General features: G+C 44.2%; 1 protein-coding gene across 1 annotated transcript; it reads left to right on the top strand.

The window, feature by feature from the left end:
- The first annotated feature begins 471 nt into the window (after nt 1-471).
- On the top strand, nt 472-3,391 carry LOC119217338 (fibroblast growth factor 20-like). The gene is made up of 3 exons (XM_037470825.2): nt 472-1,150; nt 1,885-1,988; nt 2,127-3,391. Exons 1-3 carry the CDS (start codon nt 817-819, stop codon nt 2,370-2,372), a joined length of 684 nt encoding a protein of 227 aa, XP_037326722.2. The 5' UTR covers nt 472-816; the 3' UTR covers nt 2,373-3,391.
- The last annotated feature ends 11,876 nt before the right edge of the window (nt 3,392-15,267 follow it).

Genomic DNA, 15,267 nt, shown 5'->3' on the forward strand with positions numbered 1-15,267 from the left:
GTTGCCGCAATGGGAGGCAAAGGGGCGAAACGCCTGCGATGCTAATTTGTTCAAGTAGTTTTCAATTCCCTCTCCGAAGTCCTTGGGCTCTCTGCACTGAAACTGAACATCAAAGGTGATACAGTAGAACGCTGGGGAGAGGGGCGATGGGGCATCGTTTCAAACGGCAACATGTGAGCCGTAAAGGGAGAAAATTGGTATTCCCATTTTGCAATAAAATGGGAATTCGGGGAAGCGAACTGCGTGATATGCTGCATGGATGTTGAGTTTGGTGTGCTTATCTTGCTGCGCAACACGCTGCCGCTGGAGGAGAGAGTGGAGGGTACCGCAGAAATATAGAGCTGAAGTGGAGAGTCGGAGAGGGAGGGAGAGGGAGGGAGAGGCGGGGGGTGGGGGGGGGGGGGGGGGGTGAGAGAGAGAGAGAGAGAGAGAGAGAGAGAGAGAGAGAGAGAGAGAGAGAGAGAGAGAGAGACCTGAAGTGCTCTGGAGCAAAGGGGAGTATCCCGATGTGGGGAGGATAGCGAGAGCGGACAGGGGGCTGGAGAGAGGGATAAATAGCAGTAGAAGAGTGGAGGAAGAAGCACTGGCTGCTGCACCTGGGACTATCTGCATCCATCAACATCTAGCGCAGGATTTAAATCTTTTCTGGTGACTGCGCCAAAACGCGCGCTCATTGGGTATTTTCTCAGCCAACGCGTCCAACTTTTCTTTTTCTCCTCACCACGGGCTGCTCCTCGTTCGCTGGTTCGCACCCCATCAATTGGATCTTGACTTGGACTCCTCCTGCTGTGAGCCGGATCGGCTGTCGTTTCTGTAATGGGGGCAGCGGCGGAGGTCGGGGGCTTCCTCAACGCATTTGTGGACAGCTTTGGCCCCGCGGGCGCCGCTGCGGCTCCCGTTGGCTCTCATTTCTTTCTCACCCCAGCCGGGGCGGTGGACTACAACTCGTTGACAGGACTGATGATGGGGGGACATGGGCAGCAGCAGGAGAACCTGGTTTCGGCAGAAAGCCTGTCCCATAGCCTGGCGGACCTCAGCCACCTGAAGGGGATTCTGAGGCGCCGGCAGCTCTACTGCAGGACCGGCTTCCACCTGGAGATCCGTCCCGACGGCACCGTGCAGGGCACCAGGAAGGACCACAGCAGATTCGGTACACATCCTTTCAGACATTATCCTCATTATTAATATTTTATAGTAGTGTGTTGTTGAATTTCACGCAGAAATACACACACACACACACACACACACACACACACACACACACACACACACACACACACACACACCGATGTATCAAAAACTACAGCCATACAGGTTACCATCGAACAATGATAGCACATGAAGTAGCCCACTGTGATAGCAGCTGCCGTAACCCTGGACTGTCACCAGCAGTTGATGTTATAATGCATTCATAGAAACATTATTCATTTCAAGAAATATAAACTGAGTGTTTAAAATGCACTTTTGAATATTTCCTCCATGCGATATGTTTGCAAGTTTTTCTTCAGTCATCAAGGTAAACATCTGCCATCTGGCCATCTGCAGCAGATCAAAAGTAGACCTCTGAGTGCTGCAGACTGTAGCATTTCTGGCACTTGATTTATTCCATTTGAGACTTGGTCGCACTTCATGTCCAAGACCGTTCCACAAATCCAGCCTTGGTTGTCAGCAGCTGAGCAAATACAGCAATTTACTCTCCTTTTTCTGCACTGAGCACATGGAGTCTTAGTCTCCTTCAAATATGTTCAATTTGGCTAATGCCTCTTATCTCACCAATACATGGTATTGCACGACCATCATAGGACTATTATTCAAAATGATTGTGCTTAGTCTAATAAAGGTATATGACAGGTTAATGTAATGCAAGGTCATGTTTGTCTGCAGGTATTTTGGAGTTCATCAGTCTAGCTGTGGGACTGGTAAGCATTAGAGGGGTGGACAGTAGCCTCTACCTTGCCATGAACAGCAAAGGAGAACTATATGGATCGGTGAGTACACACATTATTGTAAACCTTCTGACGTGCTCATGCTTTGTGTCAATTATAAACATATTTGATTTGAAAAACAGGAGGCACATTCTGCATTGCTATACTCAGATTTTTCTCTGGTTGTCTTTCTTCCTGCAGGAGAAGCTGTCAGCAGAATCCATTTTTAGGGAGCAATTTGAAGAAAACTGGTACAACACATACTCATCCAACATCTACCGGCATGGAGAAAAGGGTGCATTTTACTTTGTTGCTTTGAACAAAGATGGGACATCTAGGGATGGAACGAGGTCGAGACGACATCAGAGGTTCACCCACTTCCTACCGAGGCCTGTAGACCCGGAGAGAGTACCGGAGCTATACAGGGACATACTGGGCCAGAGTTGAGACTGACGCTGCGTTAGCATGAGCCGGTCAGAGCCAGAAAGGCAACCCAAGTGCATCTAATCCCAAACCCTTCTTGAGTGAGATGGAAGATCCTTTTGATATGGGGATCACAAAAAGTGCACTGAATAAACACTCCCCACCAGCGGCACGGAGGAAGGAAAGAGACCCTCTATTAACCGGGGAGTTTGACTTAGTACCAGGGATCTTCTGTGGATGCTGACGAGGTCCCTTGACACACATCTGGGCCCCTAATATTGCCCATTTATTGGCTCTGGAGGCTAAACAGGTGACTTTGGATTTGTTTAAGTTCCCTTGCAAGTCCAAACATGCATGTTCAAGAGGATAAAAGTGTGGCACCTAATAAGTGAGATTAACAGCTTGCTGCTAGTACATTGCTTTTTACTGCTGTGGCTGATGAGTCTTGTCAATTACACTGTTTTAAGTAGTATTCAAAACACTGTGGCTGCTAAGCAAATGATTGATTAAAAATGCTTAATCCACTGGCTGGTTTACACTAAAAGGTAGCTTCATGCACTGGAAATCGGCCATGTCTGTGTGGAGAAATGTACCAGAGAGCTGGGGGAAGCTCCGTTGACGTTCAGACTTCTGAAACATTTTTGGAAGGATACTCCTTTGAAACGGCTCCAAAGACAGAGAGGCTGCTCAGATCATGTGACTTTTCATGAGGAACAAGCAAAGAAGGGCAGATCCAATGGAGTTTCATAAGGACTTCTTCTGTGGTGTCCTTCTACGGAATACCGCGTGTTCTGTGGTGGACTCCAGAGACGCATTCAAGGACCCAGTGAAGGATTTCTCTTCCACTAACTGCGTGTCAAGCAACTAACGTTAGCAGATGACCGTCAAAGACACCTTTACAAACCTGTTGACAGATTGTATTCTTATTTATACGTCTTTGTTTCCTAGGACATACATATATTTATTTCAAATATTTATTTATTGTCAGAATATATTTTTACAAGTATGAGATCAAATAAAAAAAGATATCCAGAACAAGCCATGACATTTTTCTTTTCTTTTTTCTGCTGCCTTCTCCATTCTCATCATATGTTGTACTTTTCTGACCTCATTTCCCAAGGGTCAATAAGGACGCAATCTCTTATCTTACACTATTGCGGTACGTCCACTTATGATGTGGATATCTGGGCTGATTATCTTATTTGCGTGTCTTCTTATTTGAAGCTGTTATCCTTAAAGCGGATATCTAAAAGAATGTGAAAATAAAGAGAATGCTCCAAGTCAATGTAGCAGACAGAGATATTCTGACTCAAGCCACTGGATCCTAAAAAAAACCTGCACATTTTTTAGCTCCCCATTGCCTGGTAAACACTCAAGTTTCAACCCCCACCTACCCAGCCTGCGTTCAATCCAGTCTCAGGTACTCAGCTTATTACACTTGGGCAAATTTCTCAGACTTGACAAGGCGTTGGTTCAGAGAAACAACACAATACAACTGTTTTATACCAGCTCACTGAACCTGCGATACCACTGGAGTTCCCTGTTATATTCAGTATCTTCCCATACAGCGTACACAGCACTAACCGGCACGTTGCAGATTCTCCGTATTCTTTCACTGAGATGGTACGGTTGAATGTGTTCTAGTTGACGATCCTCATAGAGTTTGTTAACACGTGGAGACAGCGAGATAAAGTATTTCTTTTCTCCTCATGCAATAGCACAGATACCCAAAATACAACATCTCATCTTTGTAGCAAAGTGTGAGATACCATACTGAATGAAAAAACACTACATTCAAAATTAACCTACAGAATTATGGGAAAATACAAATTTGTATTATAAATTCCAGATCTATCTGTCCTTTAAATAATTTCAACAACAAACAATCAATGACTGTGTTACCAATAAAAATAGTTTTTACTGATTTCTTTCATGAATAAGATAAAAGTTGTGTAAAGGCATTTTGCAGTTCTAAATGTTTCTCATGTTGTCGTTGGTAATCTTTAGATTGGATTTAAAAATGTCTCACAAAAACACAGGAAGTAGAAAGAGACACTTTGTGAAAAAACAAATGCCAGAGAGGTGACAAATAGTTAAGAGCATGCTGCAGCTGAAAAAGATGGCACTAATGGGAAAGGAGGAGAAAAATAACATAAAGTCATCAATGTAAAGAGACAGCACACGCTTCCTCTGACAGACACTGCAATTAGACAAGTGAGTGGCAGGTCGAGTGCACTGCACTCTTTCATCCTCCCCTTCACAATCCCTCCGCCCCTCTCTTCACCCGCCTGTCCCACTCGGATGAGTCATCCCTCCTTTTTGTGACACCTGAGATGGAATTGACTGTCGATTAGGTGAGAAAAAGACGGCTGAACGAGACAGAAAAACAGCTGCTACAGAAATAGTTATTAGCCAAAAAAATACTGCACAGTTTGATAAACAAGGGAATAATTGTTTTTCTAAGCCGGTGAAAAAACAGGTCAATCCACCTTTGACCCCATGATTATAAGCAGCCTCCACCTTTCTGAATTCTGGTGAGATGGTTAGACGTAGACCTTGGTGGTTAAGATTAGTTTGGTCGTCGGTTAGCCAAGTTTTCTCAAATCACAGATTAAGTGGAAAAGAAACATCCAGAATTCCACAAAGCTTCCCCCTTACGGTCCATCAAACTGACCAAACAAGACTATATCCCATACTCCACTGTGCGGACCAACACGCCCTCTGTAGCACATGAACAATGACGCTGATACTAATGTGGAAAATTAAGAACCAGTTATTTGAAATATGACGAGAAATTAGATGAATACACCCCGTGTCGTTGTAAACTCTATACATGTGTTGCAAGAAATGAACGTTTGCAATCCGTTAAAATCTTAACAACGTGGAAAAAATAAGTGTTAGACATCTGTGCAAACTCTATCGGCTGATAGTAATCTTGTGTTCTGATCAAAAGTTGCAGAATTAAAGTGGGGCTCGTTTTGTTCTGTGTGTTCGTTTGTAGGTATTCTGATAATTCAAGTGTAATCAGATTAAAGTAAAGCGGAGTGAAACTGGAGTAAGCATAATTTCGTTGCCAGAGCTCAGCAACTCATCAATCTTTGGAATTACCTTGGTGCACCTGAAGCACCAGAATTACCTGGGGACCCCGTGTGATGTAGGAATTTACCCCCACAAAATGTGAAGCAACCTTTGTTCCACTTTGCATCGGCTAAGTGCTCTAACAGTCTTCATGGGGTTATGTGAGTGAAGGACAATGCTTGCACCCCCTACTGTGACACCGAAAGGACCCCTTGTGTATTGGGGATCTCAGCGAAACAGAGACGGACCTCACAGAGTACTGAAGCAGATCCCGGTGTTACCTGTCAGCCTGTACCATTCAACATCTGGCCTATGTTTGCCTGACTAGGAGGAAACACCACCTCTGTCAAATCAGTCTCAAATCGTTTCATGTCTTCAGCTGCATTTCACATCAAGGAGATTTTGGCCAGCTCGGTACCAGCATACAGGCTGTTTCCGATGCGATTACAGGGTGCTGGTTTTCACATCTGCCCAGTTGTGCAGGCAGGAGCATGGCTACATTGTGTCTAGTTACGACATTGGTCAGCATGTGCATACACCTCCGATAAGGGCGTTGAGTGTAGGATGAGCCGCAGAGAACATCAGACAGACAGCCCCTGAGTACCAGTATGCATGCGCTGACTGAGAGGGTGTGTCACACACACACACACACACACACACAACCACTCTTAAACACAGAGATCTTAAAACTAGGCAAGAGAGGAAAAGTATGGCTTGAAAGTTTGTATGAAACAGGTGGGTTTCTGAGTGAAAGAATTGGAGGAAAAAAAAGCAGCATGTGGGTTCGTAGTGTTGCCGGCCTGTCAGGTTACAATCTTCCTTTGAAGTGTGTGTGCGTCTGTGTTAGCAGGGAGGGGGAGGCATGTTTATATGAGTCAAAGTGACTGCGTAGATTCATGTCAGTACAACTTCTGTGTGTGTGTGTGTGTGTGTGTGCGCGCGGTGTGTGTGAATGTGTGTGATCTGTGAATCTGTGTGAAGGTGAGCCAGGGGTTCTCCTGACTTGAGGGTAGTCTGACTGATGTGTGAAGGCTCGTGTGTGCGTATGTGCATGTGTTGCTGTAACTCCACCGTCCACCCCCTCTCTTCGCTCTCTGCCTGTCCTCCGTGGGGTTTTCCATGGACCGGTTAGATCTCCACTTTTGGATCCAGCAGGTAATGGTCCTTGCAGAAATAACCAGAGCAAAAGTAGGAGGACGGAAAAATGATGTTAGACTACCTGTGAAATGTAAAGGATTTGACCTCTTTGATACTTATTTGCTGTTAATTTGATGTCCAGTGGAAGGTGCATGAAAAGTATGAATGTCTTCTCATATTTGTGTCACAAGAAGCAAGACATTCATCTCATCTTTAAAGCCTAAATGGTTGCTGTATGAAAGCAACCCTGAACCCATTCAAATATCTTTTTTTCCGTTTAAAAACTACTTTATTTGTCCCTTTTAAAGTTCCATAAAGTGTGTGAGTGTTTTTCTCAACAGGCAGGTGTAGAAGTTAGTGATCTCTGCTGGTACCTATCTACGTCCACACAGGTGCTCTTCCTGCAGTCCTCGACACACACACTTGCACACACACACACGCGCTCACACACTTAAGAGATGCGCGCGCGCACTGTCTGTCGGCACCTCTCTGTGCATGAGATTAATGGTGCTGTGCGAATTACTCAGCTGTGGTGAATTGGTGCAAAAAGAAGAAGAACCCCCCGCCCCCCCCCCCCCCTCCCTCCCGCAATGTGTCCTTTCCAAAAATTCGTAGACATATCAGACTGACAAAAGGCTTAACTTCTTAAACTGACGCACACAGGGGGCTTTATCTTGAAATCACGTTATGCAGCAACATGCTGTCCCATCACACAAAGCAAAGAAGTCTATTGAATATCAATACATTTCAATGTACAGAATGTTGTAGTTGCAAAGCACAATATAAGTACACAGAGTTCAAATGTGTTCATCTCATCTCTCTCGTCTTTGAAGAGAATCCATCTGCCTAATGTTTAAGACGAGCTTGTGGTCATGAGTGCACTTGAACCTGAAGGAGGGATCACCGTTGAAAAAGTCTTGCCTGTCGGCACTGCGTGAACCACAGTCTATTATTAAGTGACATGTCACCCCATCCACCTTGTTTCAACACAAATCTTTTGCTGCAGTGAAAAGTCACACGACTGTTGCAGCTGAAAAAAGGTAAAGAAGGCTTATTTTTAAGGCTGAGGCTATCAATATTTTAATGGACAAGGGATCAAATGAGAATGTGTAGCATGAGCATGTGTTGCCTGTTGTAACTCTGTAATTCCTGTCAGCTCTACAGATATTCAGTCTCTTTCCGCTCCGTGTTACAGACGATATGTCATGCCCTTCGCTGGTTGACACTGACGTGCAAGGCGCCCTTTTGATACCCCTGACTTTCACGTAACTTCATTGTGGACCTGTCTGCGTCACTGTTGGATGCACAGACAGGATTCTCTGGGAAACCAAGGATTTATTACAAGGAATTCACTGATGAGACCATGCTGATCAACCAGGAGGTTGGTATTTGAGACGCTTTCTAAATCATTTAGAAATTTTTGATCTCATTTAAACTTATTCCAGAGGAGACAACAAAACACACTCAAACCACGTCATAGGCTAAAGTAAACCAAGTGCAACTCCATTCTACTTGCTGTTTTCTCTCAGCCTGTTTCAATGAGAGAGTGTTACCTGACATATTGCAGATGAAAGATTCACACCGGTGCACATATTTTCAACCCTGTTATCATCGACAGGGTTCAGAAGTTGCCGTAGAACATGTTGTTGAGCAGAAGGCACCGTGCGGATTCCATGTCCTCTAACCACCGCCTTCAGCTCAAATCCACCGACCACAAATTACAAGCAACATGGAATAAAATTGAGCTGAGAAAAAAAAGTTTCCCAGGAAAATGTTATATTTTTCTTTTACGAACAGCTAAGTATTTTTCTCAGATGGTCATAAAAGTCACATTAGATCTTCAGTTAGTTTACAATGTGTGTTGCAATTGAGATTTTTTATTGGCCCTCAGGTCACAAAACAGTGCGAGCACATGACAAACGTAAGTCCATCCAAACACATCCACGTCCATCATTGGTTGCGCAAGGGTTTTAGATCAAATACACGTTTGTCTGTAACTACAAACTGTTTCCACCTTATGCTGTTTAGATGTTGTTGATGACCTACCAACTGCTACAGGAACACAATCTTCCCGTCTAAGAGGCTTTTTTCGGGAATATAATGTAATAACATAATGGTCATAACTCAGCATGTCATATGCCATGATACAGCAGGTGAGATTAGTGTATCGTTCATTACTCATCAGCAGCATGAAAGCTGACGGGCCAGCATGGTCCTATACTGTGTTCTGCATTACTGGAGGAAGCTGACTCTAAAATGGACAAAACTAATTAAAAAAATGACCGTATTGTTGAAATAAACTACCACCTTGAGGAGGGTTACATCCCCCATGGACCCTCGTAAATCCTCACCGGACCCTCAATTCAAAAATAGACAAATCTGCATTATTATTATTATCCGCCTTCACCGTTAGTCTAACACTACTCAGCTTCTGGGGGAGTACACACACACACGCACACACACACACACACACACACACCGGGGAGTAATTAAAGCAAGTGGAGCTAAATTAAAGTATATTGAACTCATCTCTCACACGCTCCCGCTCTGTCAATAGATCACTCGCCAAGTGCTATCGACCCCTGCAAAGACTTCCCTCCAACACAGCTCCTTTTAGTGTGTGCATGAGAGTGTGTGTGTGTGTGTGTGTGTGTGTGTGAATGATGTGAGATCGGAAAGAGAGGAAGGGACAGAGACTAGAGCAGAATTTAGAATGAGAGGGAGGCAAAAAGTGATTCGCAGCAGAATTGGCCGGGCCGCTCATCATGGCGTTGCAACTCTTCATCCCTAATTTCCCCCCCCCCTCTCTCTTTTTTACTAACCCTAACCCACCAAATCTCTTCATTTTCCCCTTTTTATCTTGTGGGAGGGGTAATGATTTTAAGTAAATGAGAGTCTTGCACTTCCCTACCTGACTAGATTAGCGGATCAATGAACAGCGTTTGTGTGTCCATCATGGGGGGGGTGACTGTGTGTTTGTGAGATTGTTGAGTTCACCACAGTCTGTACGGTCATCATAAATACCCGACACCCCAGGGGACTCCGCACTGCACCGAGGACAAAGCCCTTGAGATGAGAAAGGACAAGAAAAAAAAACAAAATACCGGGAGGTTTTCCAGAAGCGACAGGGGAGCAGAAAGCTATGGATTTTTACCAGATAATCGGTAGAAATTCTCCACTCGGTCTCGACGTGACAAATGTGCGTCAAACGCGCCATCGATGGCGGAGGAGAAGAAGGCCGTCTGCCGCTCTGTTGAAAGGCATTTCACCCCCGGCTTGATGTGAATTCAATTGATGTGGAATTGATTATCTCCTATTTGTGATCGATCCTAAATGCGTTTGCGTCCAGTGGCTCAGTCCTTCCACCATGTGTCTGAGCTGCACCTCCTCTAACCCCCTTTGTCTTTTATTCATCCATCCCGCTCTGACGTTTCTGACGTGTTTGGTATCAGGATCAGGTAGAATCAGGATACTGAAAACCCTTTATAACAATCTGAAAATAATAAATCAGACATATAGAACTGGTTGTTAAATGAGGCCCCTGCACTGTTTGTATTTGCAAGCATCCTTTTGCGGGTGCATTTCTACATTTCTTATTGATGTGTGGAGCTGATTGGAACTAATTTGTTTGCAATTTGCAACACCACACTCTGCAAGTACCTAGAATCGGTCCTCTGCATTATTGTGTCCATCTCTGAGTTCTGTTTAACATTGTGTTCGTAGCAGATGTACAGAGCGACTGCAGAGTTCGGCTCTGTTTAGTCTCACCACTGTTTAATATTGATATCAAGCGGCCTTATTGAGCAATGAAACCTAAGAGTATTTGGCACGAAAACACATACACTGACACACACACACACACACACACACACCGACACCGACACCGACACACACACACACACATCAACACACGTCCATGCATGCTGTGTGCAGATTTCCGTTCCATATGGACGGCCTATCAAAGCATGGTGGTTTCCTCCTGTTAGTGTGACAGCTCTTAAGCCGCACACATGAAAGACTGACAGGGAAGTTTTATTATACCTTTTCTCAAAGCAAGAAGTGTATGAATGTGTGTGTGTGTGTGTGTGTGTGTGTGTGTGTGTGTTACCGTGTTCTTAGCTACAAGAGGTGTAGACAACATTCAGGCTGAATAGTTGCCAGATCTTCAGAACAAAACATGGCTTCTTAGCAACACAGCTTTCCTCGATGCTTTCATCTGATGTTGCTGTCGGTACAAACACAAAGAACTAATCCTTACACACACACACACACACACACACACACACACACACACACACACACTCAGCTCTCCAAGAGGGTACAGTATATATCAGATGCTGATGCAACTATGTCATGCCAAAATTATAGAGTCAAACAATTGACTTGTGGAGATGGATGAGTAGAATATTTAGAGGGATAATCTTAAAACATGTTTGTAATGGAGGTAGGCGGCTCACCTAAACTAAGAGCACATCCCCTAACATCATTGAAGAAAACAAAGGATCCTGCAAGGCTAATGGTTCTATTGAGAAACTTTAGTCCGGCAAATAACTCACACAGGTATTTAAGGATAGCTCATAGCATGTTAAAAGGGAACACCCACGCACCCCAAAGGTTAGGAGCCTTGGTTTTGTGTGGATGCATCTCATCAGCCAATATACGAAGCAGGCATGTCACCTTAATGTAAGGACAAATAACTTAGACAACAGTTAACTACAACAAAAGGCCAATTGCCCTAATGAAACTATAGCATGCGTGTACAATGACATCACTGGACGCACTATAACGAGTATGTCGTCACCCGATGGGCTTGTTCTCACCAGTCACAGCCCTGTGCCAACATGGACGCAAACACGCACTCAGGTAGAAGGTATTTGGTCATGTCTTATTTTGTGGTTGTGTCACCTCTGTCTCACCGATGATTTATCTTTAAAAGGAGACCTCAACAAAGAAATCGAGAGAATGAGCGCTGCTGCGATGACAGAATCCGTACCCGAGTCATTACGACATGTGGAGTTTGACGGACAGTATTTGACAAAAGCATCCGTCCGTGTGTGTGTGTGTGTGTGTAGAATAAATGTCAGCAGAGCTGTGGAACTACCTCATGAACGAATGAGGACACGGACATCACGCAAATGCACGCGCACACAAACCCACGCACGTGTTTTATCAGAAGATCAGGATACGAGTGATCCCTGCTCTTCTAAGCCGGGGAGTTTCCTTTCCTGACTGAAGCTCTCAAACAGCATATATGTGTGTGTGTGTGTGTGTGTGTGTGTGCGTGTGCGTGCGTGCATAATCCTTACCACTTCCAAGCAGCTTTGACCTGCCAAGAGATAAACAACCTCGTCACCTGAGGTCGTTCTTAGATATACACACTTATGAGCGCAGGTGAGCACATGCACTCTCCCACTCACCCTCCTCTTCTCCAGAGGAGCAGTGTATCATATTTTTGCTCTTCATTGATGAACCTTGGAAGTGAAAGAAAGCAGTGTGTTCGCTCATCAAGAGCCCCATTCAGCAATTCTGTCACTTGTCGTATCACAATACAAAGCTGTAAATGACACCGTAGATCACATGCTTCAGCGCTACGTCTAAGACGTATGAGGGCAAACCCTTTGACCTGCCGAGGATTTGCAGACAGTATTGTAGAGAAGACTTGTAGTGGTTCCGAGCTCATATTCTTGGACATACCTGCCCAGCGGCCTGCTGCAGCAGCATTACTAGAAACTGGGAATTAAATGCTCGGAAGATGTTAAAACAAAGATTCCTGTGAGTTTCCTCCCTCGTCCGGAGAGGCTGAATGCAGGCCGAGCGGCCCCAGCTGTGCAGCCTGGAGTCTGGACATGTCGGGACGTGCAACACCCTAAACATCCACAGAACTTTTGATTTATCTGTGTGGGACCCCAGTGCGCTTTAATCACCAACAAGAAATACACACACACACACACACACACACACATGGAGGCACATACGGAGACAGGTGAGGTTTTTTATATGGTTCGATGTGAGAGTAAAGCTCCGTCACTGTGTGCACTTTGTGTCAGTGTGTGTTTAATCCTGAGAATGTGTGTTGGTGAGTTTGCAACAGTGTATGCATAAGTGTGTGTGTGTACCTGTACTGATGCTTGAAGTCAGGAGGGCTGGTAGATCTAGGATCCCCTTTGAAGGTGTGTTCATGTACACACACATGCAGTATACTATCACACACACACACACACACATACATACACTGACCAGCTGTTTCTCCCTTCCATTGCTCTTTGATGTCTCTACATTTCCATCCTACCCACAGTGCATCTCTCTCTCTCTCTCTCTCACACACAGACACACAAATGCGCACACTTTAAAAACTAATGATAAATAATGAGAAAGTGTTATTATTTTTACACACACTCATGTCTGTATGTCATTACTGTTTACATTTGTAGTAAACTTTTTCACAGTCACTCATGAGACATTACGATCACACACAGATTAAATACGTGCACCTTTATGTTCACTCTTTCAATAGGCATTTTGTTGTACATTTTAACACAATACTGGTATTGTGTTTAGCATTGCTGATTTATTCATTTGCCCGGCTTTCCACCTTGTTGTTTGTTAAATGAATGAATGCAGAAAATTCTGGACCAACAATACGAAGTCGTTTCTGTGAAGCATTGTGTTTAAACCCCGGCTACATGGGAAAAAGGTGACTGTTTTGACGGTGGAGCTTCAGATCATCAAAAAGCTCCGTTTTTAACCCAACATTTTTCCCATGTAATCTTCTTTTAACCATCTTCCCTTCACCTTGGAGCCATTAAGACCTTCTAGTGTTACCGGGCCTGTCTCGTGGGCCCAGCGAAGCCCCAGAGCCCAAGCCTTTGTCCAGGCCCCGGGCAGCAGGTGAATAGGATGCCAATGCAAGGGGCCTCTCAGCCTAGATACACCTGATACCTGGGTCCACCCCCCCCCACCCCCCCACAACAACACCCACCCAACCCTCCAAAGTCCTCACTGGACCCCTAAAGCCCCAAAAACTCCTCCTCCGTGTGTCTGCCTGCCAGCTGGCTTCTTCACTCACTGACACACAGCAGAATGAAGGACGTTATTGTGGTGCTATAAGTATTGGCAGCCCCCCCCCCCCCCCACAGAGAGTATGTTATGTGTATGTTCTCAGTTCTGCCTCGTCCTTTTTTTGTTGTTGTGTGTGTGAGGGCTCTGCCCCGCTGTCTGAGCCTCATATCTACATGAACTCTGTGCTCACCTTTGAAGTTCTCTAGCGTCCATCTCCTCGCACCCTCTGCCCCTCCCTGTCTCTGCTCCTCTGCTTTGATTCCCTTTCTTTGTTTTCGGGGAGTGGGCCGATCCACAGATAATGCCACTCATGTCTCTTCCAGGATACCCGTCCCTGAGGAAATCAGCATGCACACGGAGGAGAGCAAAGAGGAGAGCTTTCATCTTTTGGAATCTGTTTTGTTGTTTATTTCAGCATTTGCGTTTGTGAGTAATAGTTGCAGGCAAACATTTGGGATGAGTGTATGAACAACTTTTGCACAAGACAGTTGGGTAACAGCGTGCACGGACGGTTGGTCGACTGTCCCAGTACCTTTGTTTGCACGGGTTCATTGGTGTGCTTTCTACACTGTAAAGTGTCTAGTGCTGTCACTTTTTACAGCATGTCACCAATGTGCTGAAATAGCACAGCGACTTGCAAGGCGCGCGGGTGGATTAAAGGGAGCCTCACATTTACGTGCTGATGGTAGTTTGACTGGGCTTGCTTAAGGTCAATAAAGTGAAACCTTTTCATTGCTCTTCACTGAATTCACAAACAGCTAGTTGTCTGAAGTTGAGTTCTACTGCATCCTGTAATGGTTTTGCAATAAAAGAAAATACACATATAAACGACGAAATCAATAATACAAAGAAACTACTACTATTACTACTTAATAATACTTAAAAATGATAACAGCTGAGTTTTAGTTAATTTACTATATTTTCTATGTACTACAATTATTTAGAAGATCCCTACACAATCACTAAAGGCTAAAAACTAAAGTTACTAGAGATTTACAAAATGGTATTAAATAGTTTAATGACATAAGTCAGATCACGTCTGCACTTTTATCAATCAAGAACACATGCAATAAGTCCATATGTAAACCCCCCCAAATACAACACTCTCAGTACTAACATTTGTATCTATTATCGTGTATAATTCATTAGAATGCATGCACAAAATTGCAAACATCCTACTTGTAAGTGATGTTAACAGCAAATAACAAACACGTGAACTGAACCTGGTGTTAACACGCTTCACCAGAAACTGGACGGGAGGAATAAGAATTGAGTTGGCATCACTTTACAGGTTCAATGTGAAGGAATTTTACAATCCAAAACATGCAAATAGAAAGCTTTTAAATCACTTTGTATGTTTTATTAATCAAACATTTCGTGAACTTAATTTTACTCAATTTTGTTTCCTCCGTCTATCTCCTGAAACTTTTTCCAATTTTTTACCAATCATTAGAGAAAATTTGTATTGATCTTTAAACCCTGTCTGCCAATAAACATCTGTTTGTGTCCGTGTGTGAGTGTGACTGTACGTGTGTGCACACGTGAGTGTGTGAGTGCTTGTGTCTGTTGGAAATGATAAATGGCTTATTTCGATCCCTCAGCCTGTTTATACACACCACCGACCAGGGCTTTGTCTGCAAAAAAC

The sequence above is a fragment of the Pungitius pungitius genome, chromosome 9 (assembly GCF_949316345.1).
Source record: "Pungitius pungitius chromosome 9, fPunPun2.1, whole genome shotgun sequence".
Lineage (NCBI taxonomy): Eukaryota > Metazoa > Chordata > Actinopteri > Perciformes > Gasterosteidae > Pungitius > Pungitius pungitius.

Excerpts from the sequence above, each read along its gene's own strand:
- LOC119217338 (XM_037470825.2), top strand. The coding sequence starts at position 817 with ATGGGGGCAGCGGCGGAGGTCGGGGGCTTCCTCAACGCATTTGTGGAC. Across the intron at positions 1,151-1,884 it reads GAAGGACCACAGCAGATTCG|GTATTTTGGAGTTCATCAGT; the intron begins GTACACATCCTT and ends GTTTGTCTGCAG. Across the intron at positions 1,989-2,126 it reads AAGGAGAACTATATGGATCG|GAGAAGCTGTCAGCAGAATC; the intron begins GTGAGTACACAC and ends TTCTTCCTGCAG.